The 17,204-nt window shown below is 40.0% G+C and overlaps 1 protein-coding gene across 4 annotated transcripts in view; it reads left to right on the plus strand.

The window, feature by feature from the left end:
- Positions 1-10,438: 10,438 nt before the first annotated feature.
- LOC125465496 (V-type proton ATPase 116 kDa subunit a 1-like) overlaps positions 10,439-17,204 on the plus strand; it is a 129,414-nt gene continuing 122,648 nt past the window's right edge. For 3 of the 4 annotated variants that reach the window (XM_048559100.2, XM_048559134.2, XM_048559118.2), the window contains exons 1-5: positions 10,439-10,502; positions 10,826-11,017; positions 11,361-11,439; positions 11,571-11,668; positions 13,228-13,356. In XM_048559100.2, coding sequence (XP_048415057.1) covers positions 10,901-11,017; positions 11,361-11,439; positions 11,571-11,668; positions 13,228-13,356 — 423 coding nt within the window. In that variant the 5' untranslated portion in view covers positions 10,439-10,502; positions 10,826-10,900. Of the gene's footprint in view, positions 10,503-10,810; positions 11,018-11,360; positions 11,440-11,570; positions 11,669-13,227; positions 13,357-17,204 lie in introns of all 4 variants that reach the window. The other variant, XM_048559109.2, reaches the window with a different exon arrangement.

Here is a 17,204-nt window from a genome sequence, read left to right on the forward strand (position 1 = left end):
AACGAAAGCTACAGAGAAAGTGAAAATCCAATCATGAATATTAAAGAACAATCCTTGTAACTTTGTCACAAACAATGACAGTTGTGTTGACTCTTGACCAACTCTCTTGTCTTGGGAGGAGATACAATACCTTCTGTAGTCTGCTGTGAAAAATTGTTGCTTGATGTTTTTCAGAGATAATCTCCACTTGCCTGTCCTTACCTGTGATTGATTCTACTTTTTGGCTTTCCCATCTGAAACCCTTCGTCCAAATTCCAAGTTTGTTCAAATCCTTGATGATCTTTTTGACAGTCTAAATTGTGATGTCCTCCTGGCAGTACACATTTACTGCTGGTGGTTTTAAACTCTGGTTAAAGCAATCAAATATGAGAAATTTGAAGCAAACAAAAATCCTTTAACCCTGTTCCCATTCTTACTATCTGAGCACGATCCAATGTACATTTCAGACTAATCAGATTTCAGTGTCAAAAGTCCACAATGCAGCAATCCAGCACCAAAACCTTCTGTCATTAGATAGTTAGATAGTAAACCTTTATTAGACAGTCAAAAAACATCTCAGCCATCAGTGATCTACTTAAGTGCAAAGTTGTTGCTTTAAGGTTTTTTATTTCACTGCTCTTAGATGAACTCCTTCACTGCCCACTACACCACCAATCTTGGTGTCATTCATAAACTAACTAACCACACCTTTGATAATCTTATCTAAATGACTAACAAAAGTGCATCAAGCACCGATCACCGTGGAACACCGCTTGTAGAGCGTTTGGTAACATGCCACAATGAAAACAACACCCCTTTCAATGCTGGCAAAATGAAAGAAGTGATCATTGACTTCAGAAAGAAAGGAGGAGAACACGCTTCCATCTACATCAATGTAATTGGGATTGAGCACATGGAGAGCATCAAGTTCCTCGGAGTGACGATAACCAACAATCCTTCATGGACTTCCTACATAGATGCAACAGTTAAGAAAGCACAACAACACCCCTTCTTCCTCAGGTGGCTCAGGAAATTTGGCATTTCTGTAAGGATCCTCACCAACTTCTACAGATACACCATTGAAATCATACTGTCCAGGTGCTTAATGGCCTGGTATGGCAACTGCTCTGCCCAGGGCCATAAGAAACTACAGAAGGTGATATGCACAGCCCAGGCCATTACAGAAGACAACCTCTATCCACAGACTTCATTTAAATGTCTCGCTGACACAGAAAGGCTACCAACATCATCAAAGACCCACCACACTCTGGTATTGATCTCCCACAACCTCTACCATCAGGCAGAAGGTACAGAAGCCTGAACACATGCATGAGCAGAAAAAAAATTCTGAAGAAGGGTCCAGACCCGAAATGTCAGCTTTCCTGCTCCTCTGATGCTGCCTGGCCTGCTGTGTTCATCCAGCTCTGCACCTTGTTATCTCAGATTCTCCAGCATCAGCAGCTCCAATGATCTCTGCCTCTAAGTCTTTTTGATCTGTATACCCTTTGCTTACTATGATCTGCCTGTAATGTTCGTAAATAAAACTTTTCACTGTTCTTTGGTACAAATGACAATAAATCAATCCATCAATCAATTGTAGACCTCTAGTCCAAAAAAAGCGCCCTCTATGATTGGAGATAACGGGAACTGCAGATGCTGGAGAATCCAAGATAACAAAGTGTGGAGCTGGATGAACACAGCAGGCCAAGCAGCATCTCAGGAGCACAAAAGCTGACGTTTCGGGCCAAGGCCCTACATCAGGGAAAAGGATGGGGAGAGGGTTCTGAAATAAATAGGGAGAGGGGGGAGGCTGACCGAAGATGGATCGAGGAGAAGATGGGTGGAGTGGAGAGTATAGGTGGGGAGATAGGGAGGGGATAGGTCAGTCCATGCAGGATGAACAGGTCAAGGAGGCGGGATGAGGTTAGTAAGTGGGAATTGGAGGTGCGGCTTGAGGTGAGAAGAAGGGATAGGTCTTCTTCTGCCTGATGGTAGAGGTTGTGGGAGATTAATACCAGAGTGCAGTGGGTCTTTGATGATGTTGGCAGCATTTCTGTGGTGGAAGGAAGGGATGGGTGAGAGGAAGAACAGGTTAGGGAGGCGGGGTCGAGTTGGGCTGGCTTTGTGATGCAGTGGGGGGAGGGGATGAGCTGGGCTGGTTTTCGGATGCAGTGGGGGGAGGGGAGATTTTGAAGCTTGTGAAGTCCACATTGATACCATTGGGCTGCAGGGCTCCCAAGTGGAATATGAGTTGCTGTTCCTGCAACCTTCGGGTGGCATTATTGTGGCACTGCAGGAGGCTCAGGGTGGACATGTCGTCAAACGAATAAGAGGGGGAGTTGAAATGGTTCGCGACTGGGAGGTGCAGTTGTTTATTGCAAACAGAACGGAGATGTTCTGCAAAGCGGTCCCCAAGCCTCCACTTGGTTTCCCCAATGTAGGGGAAGCCATAATAGGTACAGTGGATACAGTATACCACATTGGCAGATATGCAGGTGAACATCTGCTTAATATGGAAAGTCATCTTGGGGCCTGGGATGGGGGTGAGGGGGAGGTGTGGGGGCAAGTGTAGCATTTCCTGCGGTTGTAGGGGAAGGTGCCGGGTGTGGTGGGGTTGGAGGGGAGTGTGGAACGGACAAAGAGCCACAGAGAGAGTGGTCTCTCCAGAAGGCAGACAAATGTGGGGATGGAAAAATGTTTTGGGTGGCGGGGTCGGATTGTAGATGGCGGAAGTGTCGGAGGATGATGCGTTGTATCCGGAGGTTAGTGGGGTGGTATGTGAGGATGAGGGGAATTCTCTTAGGGTGGTTATTGCGGGGCAGGGTGTGAGGGATGTGTTGCGGGAAATGTGGGAGACACGGTCAAAGGCATTCTCGACCACTGCCGGGGGGAAGTTGCAGTCCTTGAAGAACACGGACATCTGGGATGTGCGGGAGTGGAATGCCTCATCCTGGGAGCAGATGTGGTGGAGGCGGACGAATTGGGAATGGGGATGGAATTTTTTGCAGGAAGGTCGGTGGGAGGAGGTGTATTCTAGGTAGCTGTGGGAGTCGGTGGGCTTGAAATGGACATCAGTTTCTAGCTGGTTGCCTGAGATGGAGACTGAGAGGCCCAGGAAGGTGAGGGATGTGTTGGAGATGGCCCAGGTGATCTTGAGGTTGGGCTGGAAGGTGTTGGTGAAGTGGATGAACTGTTCGAGCTCCTCTAGGGAGCAAGAGGCGGCGCCGATACAGTCATCAATGTAACGGAGGAAGAGGTGGGGTTTGGGGCCTGTGTAGATGCGGAAGAGGGACTGTTCCATGTAACCTACAAAGAGGCAGGCATAGCGTGGGCCCATGCGGGTACCCATGGCCACCCCCTTAGTCTGTTGGAAGTGGGAGGAATCGAAAGAGAAGTTGTTGAGTGTGGGGACGAGTTCGGCTAGGCGGATGAGGGTGTCAGTGGAGGGGGACTGGTCGGGCCTGCGGGAACGCAAGAAGCGGAGGGCCTTGATGCCATCTGCATGAAGAATGCAGGTGTATAGGGACTGGATGTCCATGGTGAAAATGAGGTGTTGGCGACCATGGAATTAGAAGTTCTGGAGGAGTTCTGGGTGGTGCCATGGACATAGGTAGGGAGTTCCTGGACCAAAGTTGAGAAAATGGAGTCCAGATAGGTGGAGATGAGTTTGGTGGGGCAGGAGCAGACGGAGACAATAGGTCGGCCAGGGCAGGCCTCACACCAGTAAGTCAATTCCATGTGATCTAAATATACTAATTAGTCTACCATGTTGGCCAATTGTGGTTGATAATTGTTGAATAATCAGAGGAATCAGTCTCTACCACTTGGTCTACAATAGGGAAAACTAATAAAGGAACACCTTCCTTATGTGTAAATCAATTAACACGATGCATTCTAACAAACAAACAATCATATATCTTTCTACAGTTCCATTGACAAGATCAGTGCAATTCCTTATTGTTGTTATCTTAGCATATAGCACTTTCTTCCTGCAGTTAATTGCTGTTCAGCCATGTGGATCTGCAAATGTGTCTTTATTCTGTATTTTAGGAAGTTATGTCAAAACTATTCAATGCAGTCAAAAACCCTGACACTGCATCATGAAGACAAACTTCAATCAAATAATTAGCTGAGACAAGCAGAACCTCACTAAAGTGGCCATTCAAAAGTTCAGTTTCCATTCAGATTCCATTATATTGCAATGGTTTATTGCAATAATTCAGGGTGTGCAATTCTGAACAGATGTGTGTAATAACACAAAAACATTTTGGATTTTCCAAAGGTCTGACAGTCATTATTCCAGTTACACTCCAGTTGCAATGGTTTAGCTCCTGAATAACTGTTCAACTGACCCCATACTTACCTCCCAAATTTCCCAGATATATCTCCCCCTTACCATTTATACACCACAGTCCCTCACCTGAAATCCCACCTCCAACCCCATCCCCAGGACCCAACACCCTTTCTCCCCGACTCTGGACATAACATCCACTTTTTCCATGCTCCTGACCCAGTCTCCATCTTGAAAGTGCTCACCACCTGCTCCAATCATCACACCTGTTTACCCAATCCAGACCAGATGACACCTTTCCCTCATTCCAAACCTGTTTCTCTCTTCCCCAGGAGCAGTCCCTTTTCTCTGTTCTCGGCCCAATTCACTTCACCCAGAGAGACCTGTCCCACCTTTCTCCATTCCAGACTCAATCTATTGTAACATGAACCTAATCACCTTGCTATCTTGCACCCTGGCACCTGCCCACCTGGCACCCAACCTCCTGGTATCCTGTCCCATCTGACACTCTACCTACTGGCACAATACCCCATTTATTTTGCAGTATACCATTTGTCACACTTCCTCCTCGAAACATACCCACTACCCATACGGGACACTACCCACCTGGCATAGTATATTACCTTCCCAGCAGCCAAATCATGTACTGACCTAATAGACTTACCATTTGACAGCAGCTGTCAAAGTAGCTAACTGATGCAGCACATTTAAATATTAGAAGATGGCAGATCTATGCTGTGAAAGTGGTTTGGATTCTTTTGACATGGAAACGTAGTAATTTATTGGGTATAGGGCACGTGACTGGAGCTGTCTTCCAAATGATCTGAGATCTTTGGTTTTTTTTCTTAAACTGGGGGTTATTTGACTACTTGTATTACTTACATAGGTATGTTTGATGACATATGTCTATTCTTTGTAACTGTCAGTGTGGTCCCTGTTTATAGCAAACAATTTTATCCTTACAGTATCCTCGATCCTTGCATGCCATTTGTCTCTTCTTTGTGGCATCTTCAATGGAGATGTATGTATATATATCACATCTTCAATTTTTAACAGAGAATGTAATTATCATTCTACCTTTAGATCTGTGCTAAGTTAGGTGGCCTTATTACTTCAAATTCTTGAATATTTTGGCCTTTCTTTTCCCTCAGTGATTGAATTATTGATTAAACCAGTTATGTGGAGATGAATTCTTGCTTGTTCTGGTGCCATTTATTAATGTTGGCGATTCTTTTATGGAAATGGAGAGATCGAATGCTTTACATGACCTTGTCCCTTTCTAATAATCCCAGTCCCTATTTGCAGAATTGAATTTCGGGGTAGATTGCCACAATGTGCTGTGTGACAATCTGACTCAATATAGTTGTAGATGATTCCACTTATTATTTATTGCTATATTTACTCAAGTGAGGTATATTGTTCAGTTTCTGCCTCTTTAATTGCATTTATTTGCAAACGTTGTTGCTACTTGGAACCTGAACTCTCTTCAGTTTGGAATGTGGATGTGGTACCAATTAAGCTGGCTGCTTTGTCCTGGAAGTATGAAATAGATTTTTTGTTTTCATATGTAACTAACTACAAGAGATTTTGCTTTATTTTCAGGTTCCACCATGAGCTTTCAGAAACAACAGCATTTTCTCCCAGCTATTCCATGATTTTGAGATTCTTAACCTGTTCTGTCTTTTGAATGAAATTGAATGAATACACAGTTTTCTACTCAGAAGTAATACTTGTTAGCTGTGAAGTACAAATGTGTTTTCTATCATTTGGTGTCCCTGAATTAGAGAGTTGCTTTAGCACACCTTTTATATTAAGTGAAATGGACCTTAAAAAATGTAGCTGAATTTCGATTGGCTGTGTTTTATTAATGAAGACTCACTATTTGATAATATAGCAATATTGGCTCCTGTGCCCGAATTTGTGTGAAGTTCATTAACATAATGGCTGCATGCCAAAATGTTTGGTCTGGGTCACTGATTTCTCCTTGGAAAACTTTCATTCCATTTTTATTGGATACTGTTCCTTCTCATTTACTTCTTTATGCCATTAGTTCAATGATTTTATCTACTCTGTGGCTGTTTCCTGCTTCAGCATATTTCCTGAAATTTTCTTACAATAACAGCATTTGGTTTTAAAAGCTGGGCACTATTTGTGCCTGTGAGGTTTCTTTGTTCCACAGCTTAGGCCATAAAACCATAAGAAAAAGGAACGGGGTGGGCCATTTGGACCCTCTAGCCTGCTCTACCATTAAATAGGATAATGGCTGAACTGACAATGCTCAATCCCCTTTCCTGCCCTTTCCCCATAACCGTTGATTTCTCTACTGATCAAGTGCATGGAGTATCAGAGGCTGAGGGGTAACCTTATACAAGTTTCTAAAATCATAAGGGGCATGGATAGGGTAAATAGACACAGTCTTGTCCCCAGGATGGAGGAGTCCAAAACTAGAGGGAATGGGTTTAAGGTGAGAGGGAAAGATTTAAGAGGGATATGAGGGCAACATTTTCACACAGAGGATGGTGCATGTATGGAATGAGCTTCCAAAAGAATTGGTGGAGGTTGGTATGATTACAGTATTTAAAAGGTATCTGGATGGGTTTATGAATAGGACTGATTTAGAAGGAAATGGGCCAAATGCTGGCAAATGGGACCAGATTTGTTTAGGATATCTGGTCAGCGTGGACATGTTGAATCTAAAGGGTCAAGATATCACTACGACTTTATGACTTTCTACTTATTACACAGTGATAATCGCATTGACACATTGTCTCACCAAAGATTCCATCCCAGGTCAGTTCTTTTCAGTCTCAATCTTATTGCATAGTTTCCAGGTGCTGGGAGCTATCGAAACTAAGGAGAAAGAGTAGCTTCATAATTTCTGGAGAGACCATTTTCAATACCAGCACACATGTATCTGCATCATAAATGGGCACAGCTTGAAATTACTGACGCGTCAGAACTCTTGTGTTCCTGAATATGTATGTTACTGGTTTCTGCAACTTACTTATTAAATTAATCTTACATTTGAAAAGGTTGAATCTAATGGTTCACATTGATTCATGTATACTATGCAGCAGTACATATTCATTTGCTGAATTAATAAAATTGTCACGTACACATTTGTCTAATGCAACCCTCATGTGTCAATAATTGCTTTATGAACTCAGCCAAAAATAGTAGCAAAGGTTGCGACACTGCCTTGCAACTGTTTATTCATTTTCAGGAAAGACTGCCATTAGTCATAACACTTAAGTGTGAGAGAAAGAGTCCAAGAGAAGAGTCAATCTTTATGTATACAAGTAATTCTAGTGACTAAAGGTTCAGATATATATGAATTGATTGGTTGATTTTCACATATACTGAAATACAGTGAAAAGCTTTGTTTGTGAACAGTACAGGCAGATCATACTAAGCAAAGGATGTACAGATCAAAAAGGCTTAGGCAGAGTCATACAAGCTACATTACATCGGGTGTGCGTGACATGAGATTAACATTAGCAAGATCTGCATTATTTGAGGCTAGAGAGTCCATTCATAGTTTGAAAATGGCCCGGAAGAAGCTGCTGATATTTCTGCCATGACCCACACCTGCTTAGGATGGTCCAAATCCTTCTGCTTTTTTTTGCCACTTCTGTTTGTCTCCCTAATTCTAACGCCACTGGGCCGAACCAAACGTATCAAACTCAGCAGTAACAAAAGCAGAAATTGCTGGTAAAACTCAGTGTGTCTGGCAGCATCTGTGAACAGAAAGCAGAGTTAATGTTGCAAGTCCAATGACTCTTCTTCAGTACCAGTCCCTGGGCCTGAAACAATAACTTTAATTTGTCTATGTAGATGCTACCAGATCTGCTAAATTTTTCCAGTAATTTCTGATTTTGTTTCTGATATCCAGCATCCGCAGGTTTTTTTTGTTTATTGTTAATCTCAGCAGTGTCTAAACTGTGGTGCTGAAACCCTATGTTTCAGTATTAGCGATTCTTCTGAACAACCTGTTCTTGTCTGGTTACAATATTGGCATCTAGTTAACAATGTGGAAAATTGGCCAAGTACATCTGGTTTACAAAATAATATAACATAAATAAAAGTCCTCCATCCATTTCCTTCAACTTTCCTCCGTTCCTCTCCTCCTTACCTTATTTCCAGTCCTTTGCCTCACATCATCCTACTTCACGAATGCTTTCTAATATTGTCTAAACAAACATCCCTATATTCGACTGATTCTTTTCTGCCCAATACAGTCATTTGCAAATTCTTCTACAACTGTAACCTTCTCCAGGCTCATCTTTAAAATCATAATTGTTTATTCTCCCTGCTCTGGCCCATTGAACATCTGGATACTGAAGGTCAACGGCTAACACTGGAAAGATTTTGGTTTTGAATTGAAGGAATCTTGGTTGAACATACGTTCTGTGCATTATTTCTATGTCTATGGATAACTTGCTGAAGGTGAAGTGCAGTAGTACGATGAGAAAACTGGAGAAGATAGTTAGTTCAATGATGCACCCTCATTTGACTCCAATCTACACTGGAATGTACAATGGTCTATTGGTGAGGATCATGGCTGGTATATCACTGTGGATTAGAGATAAGATGCTGATAAATTTCTGAGGACAACCAAACCTGAGAAGGCTATTGCATAAACCTTCACAGTTGGTAAGACCCACAGTCTTTGCTGACTGAAAGAAACCATGTAGAGTGATTAGTTCTCTTCCTTGTATTTGTTTACAATTTCTTTTCATAATTAAGATCATATCTATGGTGATTCCTGGTTGAGAAAATCCTGACTTTGCCTCTGGAAGGAGTTCCTCAGCCTCTACAGGAAGTAAATGATGGGAAAAGAAAGCAAGGAGATACCTCTTTTGTCACTGCAATTGGATATAACCTATCTTGAATATAGTGACATTCACAGCATCACTGACATCCCCCAGAATGTTCTCCTCTTCCCAGATGATGGACACATCCTCCCTTTACTCCAGCAACATTAACAGCACTATTAGTCCCTCAGAATTCTGCAGTCCAGAAGTCCTTTCTAAACTTCTCAATTCCCTCAACACTTTTGCACCATGGAACCGAAATCACTTTGACCAACGTTAACTCTTCTCCTAAATCCTATTTATTGTCCAATCTGCCTATTAAGCACTTTAGGACAATCATCCTGACAGAATTGTAAGTTATTATTGTTCTTCTTGAGGAGGAATTAGCTACACAGTCCCTAAAGCTAACTCATAAAGTTCGCAGCCATAGAAGACAGATTGGAGAGAAAAATGAGAAAGGATGGAGTGAACTGGAAACTGGAATAGCAACACAGATAAATAATTGCAATTGATTACAAGTGGAACTTGCAAATTACAGAGAGTTGTAAACACAGCCCAGTCTATCAAAAAACTAGCTTTCCACAGACTCCATTTACACTTCCCGCTGCCTTGGGAAAGCAGTGACATAATTAAAGACTCCACCCACCTGGGTTATTTTCTCTTCCACCCTCTTCTATCAGGCAAAAGTTGCAAATGTTTGAAAATATGTACTACCAGATTTAAGAACAGCTTCTTCCCTAGTGTTATCAGACTCAAGAACGAACCTCTCACCCGTTAGAGTTGATCTTTCTCTGCACCTTCTCTGCAGCTATGACATTTTCTCCTGAATTCTGTTCTCTTACCCTGATGTATTTATGTAAGGTATGAGCTGTCTGGATAGCGTGGGAAACAATACTTTTCACTGTATCTCAGTATATGTGACAATATAAATCAAATCAAATCAAATTAATGTCACAAACTGCTTACAAATGACCGAAAGTGTGATATAGTGATATGATAAATTTTGGAATTTGTGGAAGTTACTTTCAAATTAAACATTTTGAGTTAATGAGTTGAATATAAGTGGCTTTCTTTGACTTTGTGTTAATAACTACTGGACCATTGCAGGGCACAACGAAAAGAACAAATCAATTGTATTGCTTTACTGCTCATGTATCTTCCATCGTTTGACACCAGATGAGCATGAACTTAAATAGGTTGACAGATCATATCGATGATTCTGTCACATTAATTATATTGATTTGTGACTGAAAACGTCTGGAAAAAATCTAACTAATACAACCACTGGGCATGGGCAATAATTGATTTTTGGTACTATTAAATTTAGGTACAAATTGACATTATTGCTAGTTCTGTTCTGTGCATTACCAGATTCATTCGTTGGCGATTGTCTCCTTTGTTGGACTCTGATTTGCAAGGTATGTTTGATTTTATCACAAAATGTGAATAAACACTGATATATACTCTTTGTGTAAGCTTAATGGTGTCACGAACTTTGAAAATGTTTTTCTATTCAATGAACTGTGAACTTATTCTAAGGCATGCAAGTTTTTCTTTTGTCAGCTGGCCTCCACTTTTAACAGTATGGAATTTAATTTCTATATCAACCCACCAAGTGGTTAAGGTTATTTGCTGACTAGTTAAAAATACTCTAGTACCTTTCATCTTCTTCAATCAATAAAATAGCAAAAGGCTAAAACATTAATATTTGAAGTGATATGTGCAGCTAATTTTTCTCTAGGAAAGAACACTGAGATCAAATACAGCAAAGTGGAGCACCTCACTTTGACTTCCAAGAGATTAATCACAATTGAAAATGGGCTCAATCTTCAGAAGTGAAGAAATGTGCTTGATTCAACTTTTCGTTCAGGCAGAGACAGCATACTGTTGTGTTAATGAACTGGGAGAATTAGGACTTGTACAATTCAGAGATGTGAGTACATTTTGCATTTAAAAAATGATAACAAACCTATTTGTATTTTGTTTACAGAGATGTGATACAGTGCTATAAACAATGTCCAAACCCTATAACCTCCATAGCCTGCAACTGATGCATACTTGATGAAAATAATGCATAGCTGTCTTGGCTATTTTCCTTTCAAAAACCCTTGTCACGTACCTTCATTATTTATTTAATGCTTCTAAGTAAGGAATAACAAGTATCAATAGAAATGCTACCTATTTAATATTGGAGAAACTATGTTACAGAAACTATAAGAAATCCATATGTTTCACACTAGTAATAGTATTTCTACTGATTTTTCCCAAATTTATAGCTGAATCCAGGAATCATTGCTTTCCAGAGGAAATTTGTGAATGAGGTCAGACGATGTGAGGAAATGGAAAGAATTCTACGTAGGTTTTACATCCCAGTTGGACAATTAAAATTTTCCTTCTGAAACTTAAGACATTAATTCATCATCTTTACTAAAAATCTGTCAAATGTTTAAGTTCGAATACCAAATCTCATTTTTCACCTTTTGCAGGCTTTTTGGAAAAAGAAATTACAAAAGCTAACATTCCAATCATTGAAAGTGCGGAAAATGATAAGGCCCCTTGCCCAAGGGATGTAATTGAATTGGAGGTAAGTATCGATTTCTGCAATTACTGCCTATTCTGATTTACTGACTCTACCGGAAATCACACTTTTCTTCTTGTTCTGTGATTCAACATCGATTCATCTCTATTGTACGTGAAATTCATTGTAAAAGATTACGATCTGTGTTAGAGTAATTATAAAAAGAGCATGTACATATGCCGTTGAACTAATGTAGAATTATTCTGTAAATTAAAATGTAATGTGATTTGGTATACTCTGCAGAGAACGTCCATAGAATAGAGATAATTGTACTTACCAAAAAATAAGTAAGATTCTAAATTTCATTTTGAATAATTTAATATTTATCACTTCCCACTGATATATTTATGAGGTTATGTGTACTCACTGCATAATGTTAAATGAATCAGAGTTCCAGCTTTGATTATACTTTTCCAATCTATTTTCCTCACACCCTCTTTGTTTACATTTTCCAAATATTTTGTCTTTCATTTCTCTATGCTATTTCTTGACTTTTTGTGAGACTCTGGCCTACGTGATGGTCCAATAACCTCCTCCTCTCCAACTTCTGTTCATTGTTATCAGCCAGGAACTGGGAAATCGTATTCAATTAGATGAGGCCAGTTAAAAACAAAAAAGGTTAGCAGTTAGGTCTCTGATTGGGAGTCAATAATGTAATCACAGTCAAAATCTATTTCTGACTAAATTGCTACTTTATTTTTGTGGTTTGCACCCCTATTTCATTGGTGGTCCTTTTGTACAAGTTCAGGACATTACAATTTTGTGAAGTAAACATCTTTGACTTATTCAATATTCTAGCAATATGCCAAGGATCACAATTATTTCTGGACTTGACATAAAGGTGACCCAATTCTAAAATAATACTAATGGCACATAAATTATACTGGAATGAATTATTGCCTTTTCATTATTGCTTCATGTGACTGCCAGAAAGGTATATTGCCAACAATATGGACTGTGATCTTCTGTCATCATCTAACAAAATTGAGCTCTTTACTGTTTTCTGTCCTGTAGAACTAAAAGGAGCTTTTAAGAGAATTTAAGGAAATTGTTTGACAGATATTTTCCAGATACTTACTTCATAATCCGAGCAATTGGCATTATAGTATGAAACATGTAGGATGCATTTTCATTTTATTTCTGATCAAGATCAAAGAATGCAATTGTTCTGTCACAGTATGGAATTGTTGATGTAAAACGTTAATCCTATAAATAGTTCCTCTACCAAAAATAACAAGATTGTAGTTTAAGTCACCAAATTAGTTAAAAATATCTGAAGACTATTTCTTAAAGTATTTGCTTTAAGGAAAGAAACAATTTTATTTCTGATATTATTATATTGTCCCTGATACAAAGGGCAAAGAACAAAGAACAAGTTATGTATTTTATTTGCCATTTCAATTAGCAATGGATATTTTAGTCATCTTTAATAATGATGGGCTAAAGTTTCAATCTATTGTCCTCTCGGCAAATCAATTTTAATTAGGTTTATCTGCCCTTCATAAATGTTCTTTGCAAAACTGTAGGGAATTGATGCAATAAAATTTCCACATTTTCTCATTTAGGCTGCTTTCGAAAAGCTAGAAAAAGAGTTGAAAGAGATCAACACGAACCAAGAAGCTTTGAAAAATAATTGCCTAGAGCTGACAGAGCTAAAATTCCTTCTTCAGATCACTGAAGATTTCTTTGAAGAGGTGTGTCAGTTATTGCCACATATATATTGAATATATTCATGTTATTGCACTATCATGAAATAACAATTGCTGCTAATGCCATCAGGAGGAATATTAAAGTGTCTTCCATTTGAGGAAACGATATTAATACGTCCTTTTCTTTTAATCTTTTCACAGCATGTGGGCACTGCTGGTCAGATAAACATTTATTCTGCACCAATTGCCCCTGAGAAGTGATGTGGAACTATTGTCTCAAACTGATGCAGTCCATGTTGTGTAGATACACCTACTGTGCTGTTAGGAAGGGAATTCTGGGATTTTGACCCAGCGACAGAGAAGGAATGATTTTACAACTCCAAGTTGGGGTGTTGTGTTATATTGAGGGAAACTTGAAGGTGGTAGTGTTACCATGCATCTGGTCCCTGTGTCCTACCAGTTGGTAGAGGTTGCGAGTTTGGAAACTGGTGTTAAAGGAACCTTGTTGAAATGTTACAGTGCAGTTTGTAGATGGTAGACAATGCTGCCACTGTGCATTGGTGGTGGAGGGAGTGAATGTTATATTTAGTCAATGGGTTTCCAAACAAGTGGGATGTTTGACCTGTATGGTATTGAGCTTCTTGTTTGTAGTTGGAGCTGCTTTCATCCAGGAAAGTAAGCCATCTCACTCCTGACTTATGCTTTGTAGATGGTGGACAAGGCTTTTGAGAGCCAAAAGGAAAGTTATTCACATCAGAATTTCTGTCCTCTGACCTTCCCTTGTTTATATACAGTTTTTATACAGCCAGTCCAGTTCAGTTTTTGGTAAATGGTAACCACAAAGATATTGATAGTGAGGAATTCATTGATAATAATGTCATTGAAAGCAAATGGAAAATGGTTAGATACCATCTTATTGGAGATGTTCACTGCCTGGCATTTATGTGACACAGAGATTACTTGTGTTGTGAATAATCCATTGGCAATGTTCCTCAATTTATTATCGTTCCAGACAAAATACCCCAAATTGTCAAGCTCCAGCCCCACCCCAGAAGGGAGGGATGAACTGGCCTTCCTTCTTTATTCACCTGCCTGCTTATGATTCCAACTAAAAAACACCCCTTCCCTCGCAAATGCCTTTCTTTACATCTCACTGAATTTGTGATCTCAAAGAAACCAATTTCACAACTTCTTTAAATCAATAAGTGAGAAGAAATAATAACACAGTACACATACACACAGATTAGAAATAAGAAATGAATCCAAAGCAAGAAGATAAAAGTAAAAGATATGCCAATCACTCTCCATCTTTCATGAAGTGTACATAGTGGAACCTAAATAGCTGAGTGGTCAGATTGAAGATTTGTGACTTAGCAGGTTAGCTGAAATTATTGTGTCCTGTTTCTTTTTGAACTGACATGCTGACTGGCTTCTAGCACTTACAGTGAGAGTCTTTTGCCTGCAACATAGGGGTAACAGGCAGATGTTTTATGACCATGACCTTCACAGCACTCATGCCCTTGATTCCAGGCTCATAAACACAAGCACCCCAGCCCATCAGCACACTTGAGCACCTCAGCCCACAAGTAGATAAAGATGAGGTTTGTACCTTTTTCTTAACTCCGTACTTGCATATTTTAAAAGGAAAATGCTTCTCACCCAGATTGCTCTTTTTAAAAAATTCACAATCTGTGTTACTCATCGAAAATGAAGTGCCACTTGCACTATCAATGCTTTCATCCAGGAAAGTAAGCCATCTCACTCCTGACTTATGCTTTGTAGATGGTGGACAAGGCTTTTGAGAGCCAAAAGGAAAGTTTATTCACATCAGAATTTCTGTCCTCTGACCTTCCCTTGTTTATATACAGTTTTTATACAGCCAGTCCAGTTCAGTTTTTGGTAAATGGTAACCACAAAGATATTGATAGTGAGGAATTCATTAATAATAATGTCATTGAAAGCAAATGGAAAATGGTTAGATACCATCTTATTGGAGATGTTCACTGCCTGGCATTTATGTGACACAGAGATTACTTGTGTTGTGAATAATCCATTGGCAATGTTCCTCAATTTATTATCGTTCCAGACAAAATACCCCAAATTGTCAAGCTCCAGCCCCACCCCAGAGGGGAGGGATGAACTGGCCTTCCTTCTTTATTCACCTGCTTGCTTATGATTCCAACTGTGTTAACTAAAAAACACCCCTTCCCTCACAAATGCCTTTCTTTACATCTCACTGAATTTGTGATCTCAAAGAAACCAATTTCACAACTTCTTTAAATCAACAAGTGAGAAGAAATAATAACACAGTACACATACACACAGATTAGAAATAAGAAATGAATCCAAAGCAAGAAGATAAAAATAAAAGATATGCCAATCACTCTCCATCTTTCATGAAGTGTACATAGTGGAACCTAAATAGCTGAGTGGTCAGATTGAAGATTTGTGACTTAGCAGGTTAGCTGAAATTATTGTGTCCTGTTTCTTTTTGAACTGACATGCTGACTGGCTTCTAGCACTTACAGTGAGAGTCTTTTGCCTGCAACATAGGGGTAACAGGCAGATGTTTTATGACCATGGCCTTCACAGCACTCATGCCCTTGATTCCAGGCTCATAAACACAAGCACCCCAGCCCATCAGCACACTTGAGCACCTCAGCCCACAAGTAGATAAAGATGAGGTTTGTACCTTTTTCTTAACTCTGTACTTGCATATTTTAAAAGGAACATGCTTCTCACCCAGATTGCTCTTTTTAAAAAATTCACAATCTGTGTTACTCATCGAAAATGAAGTGCCACTTGCACTATCAATGATCACTTTTTGAATGATTAGAGGTAGACTGATGAGGCACTAATTGTCCTGATTAAATTTGTACTTCTTTTTGTAGACAGGACATACATGGTCAATTTTCCTCATTGCCAGGTAGATGCCCGTTTAATAGCTGTGCAGTAAAATCTTGAGCATGAGGTACAGGTGGTTCTGGAGCACATGTTACTATCACACACTGTCACTGGAATTATATTAAGGCCTATAGCTTTTGTAACCATATCATGCGGAGTGAATCAAATTGGCTGCTGAATGGCATCTGTAATGCTTGGGTCCTTAGGTAGAGGCTGAGATGGATCATCCACTCAACATTTTTGGCTGAAGGTGGTTGCAAATGATTCAACCTTGACTTTTGCACTGATGTGCTGGACACTTCCAGCTTTGTGAATGAGGATATGTATGGAATCCTGTGTTAATTGTTTAATTTCCCATCACAATTCGTGCCCAGATTTACAGGTCAAACCCACATTTCAGACACAGTTTGCATGGTATTCACTTGCCTTAGCAGATTTAGGAAGGTCATTCATTCTTTTCCAGCATTGGTTGCTGGGCATCTTGACTGCTGACTTCAGCTTCCATCTGTGATCATGCCTCCTTGCTCTCTTCCAGCCATTTAATGTCAACAGTATGCTGCTGCATTCTCTAATCACATGGGCAAGATCCATCAGCCCTAAATCATGAGGCAATCCTATTATCACAATTAAGATAGTACACCTCTGTCCTGGACAAATTTCTTATGATGGCCAGCAATGTTTTATTCTTACAATGAGATGAGATGTCCCACCCACCTGGAGCTGACAGCCAATCACAGCCTGGAATCTCCAAAGAACAAAGAACAAAGAAAATTACAACACAGGAACAGGCCCTTCGGCCCTCCAAGCCTGCGCCGATCAAGATCCTCTGTCTAACCTGCCATCTATTTTCTAACGGTCTGTGTCCATTTGCTCCCTGCCCATCCATGTACCTGTCCAAATATATCTCAAAAGGCTCTAACGTATCTGCGTCTACCACCTCCGCTGGCAACGTGTTCCAGGCACCCATCACCCTCTGTGTAAAGAACTTT

Source organism: Stegostoma tigrinum, chromosome 2 (assembly GCF_030684315.1).
Source record: "Stegostoma tigrinum isolate sSteTig4 chromosome 2, sSteTig4.hap1, whole genome shotgun sequence".
Lineage (NCBI taxonomy): Eukaryota > Metazoa > Chordata > Chondrichthyes > Orectolobiformes > Stegostomatidae > Stegostoma > Stegostoma tigrinum.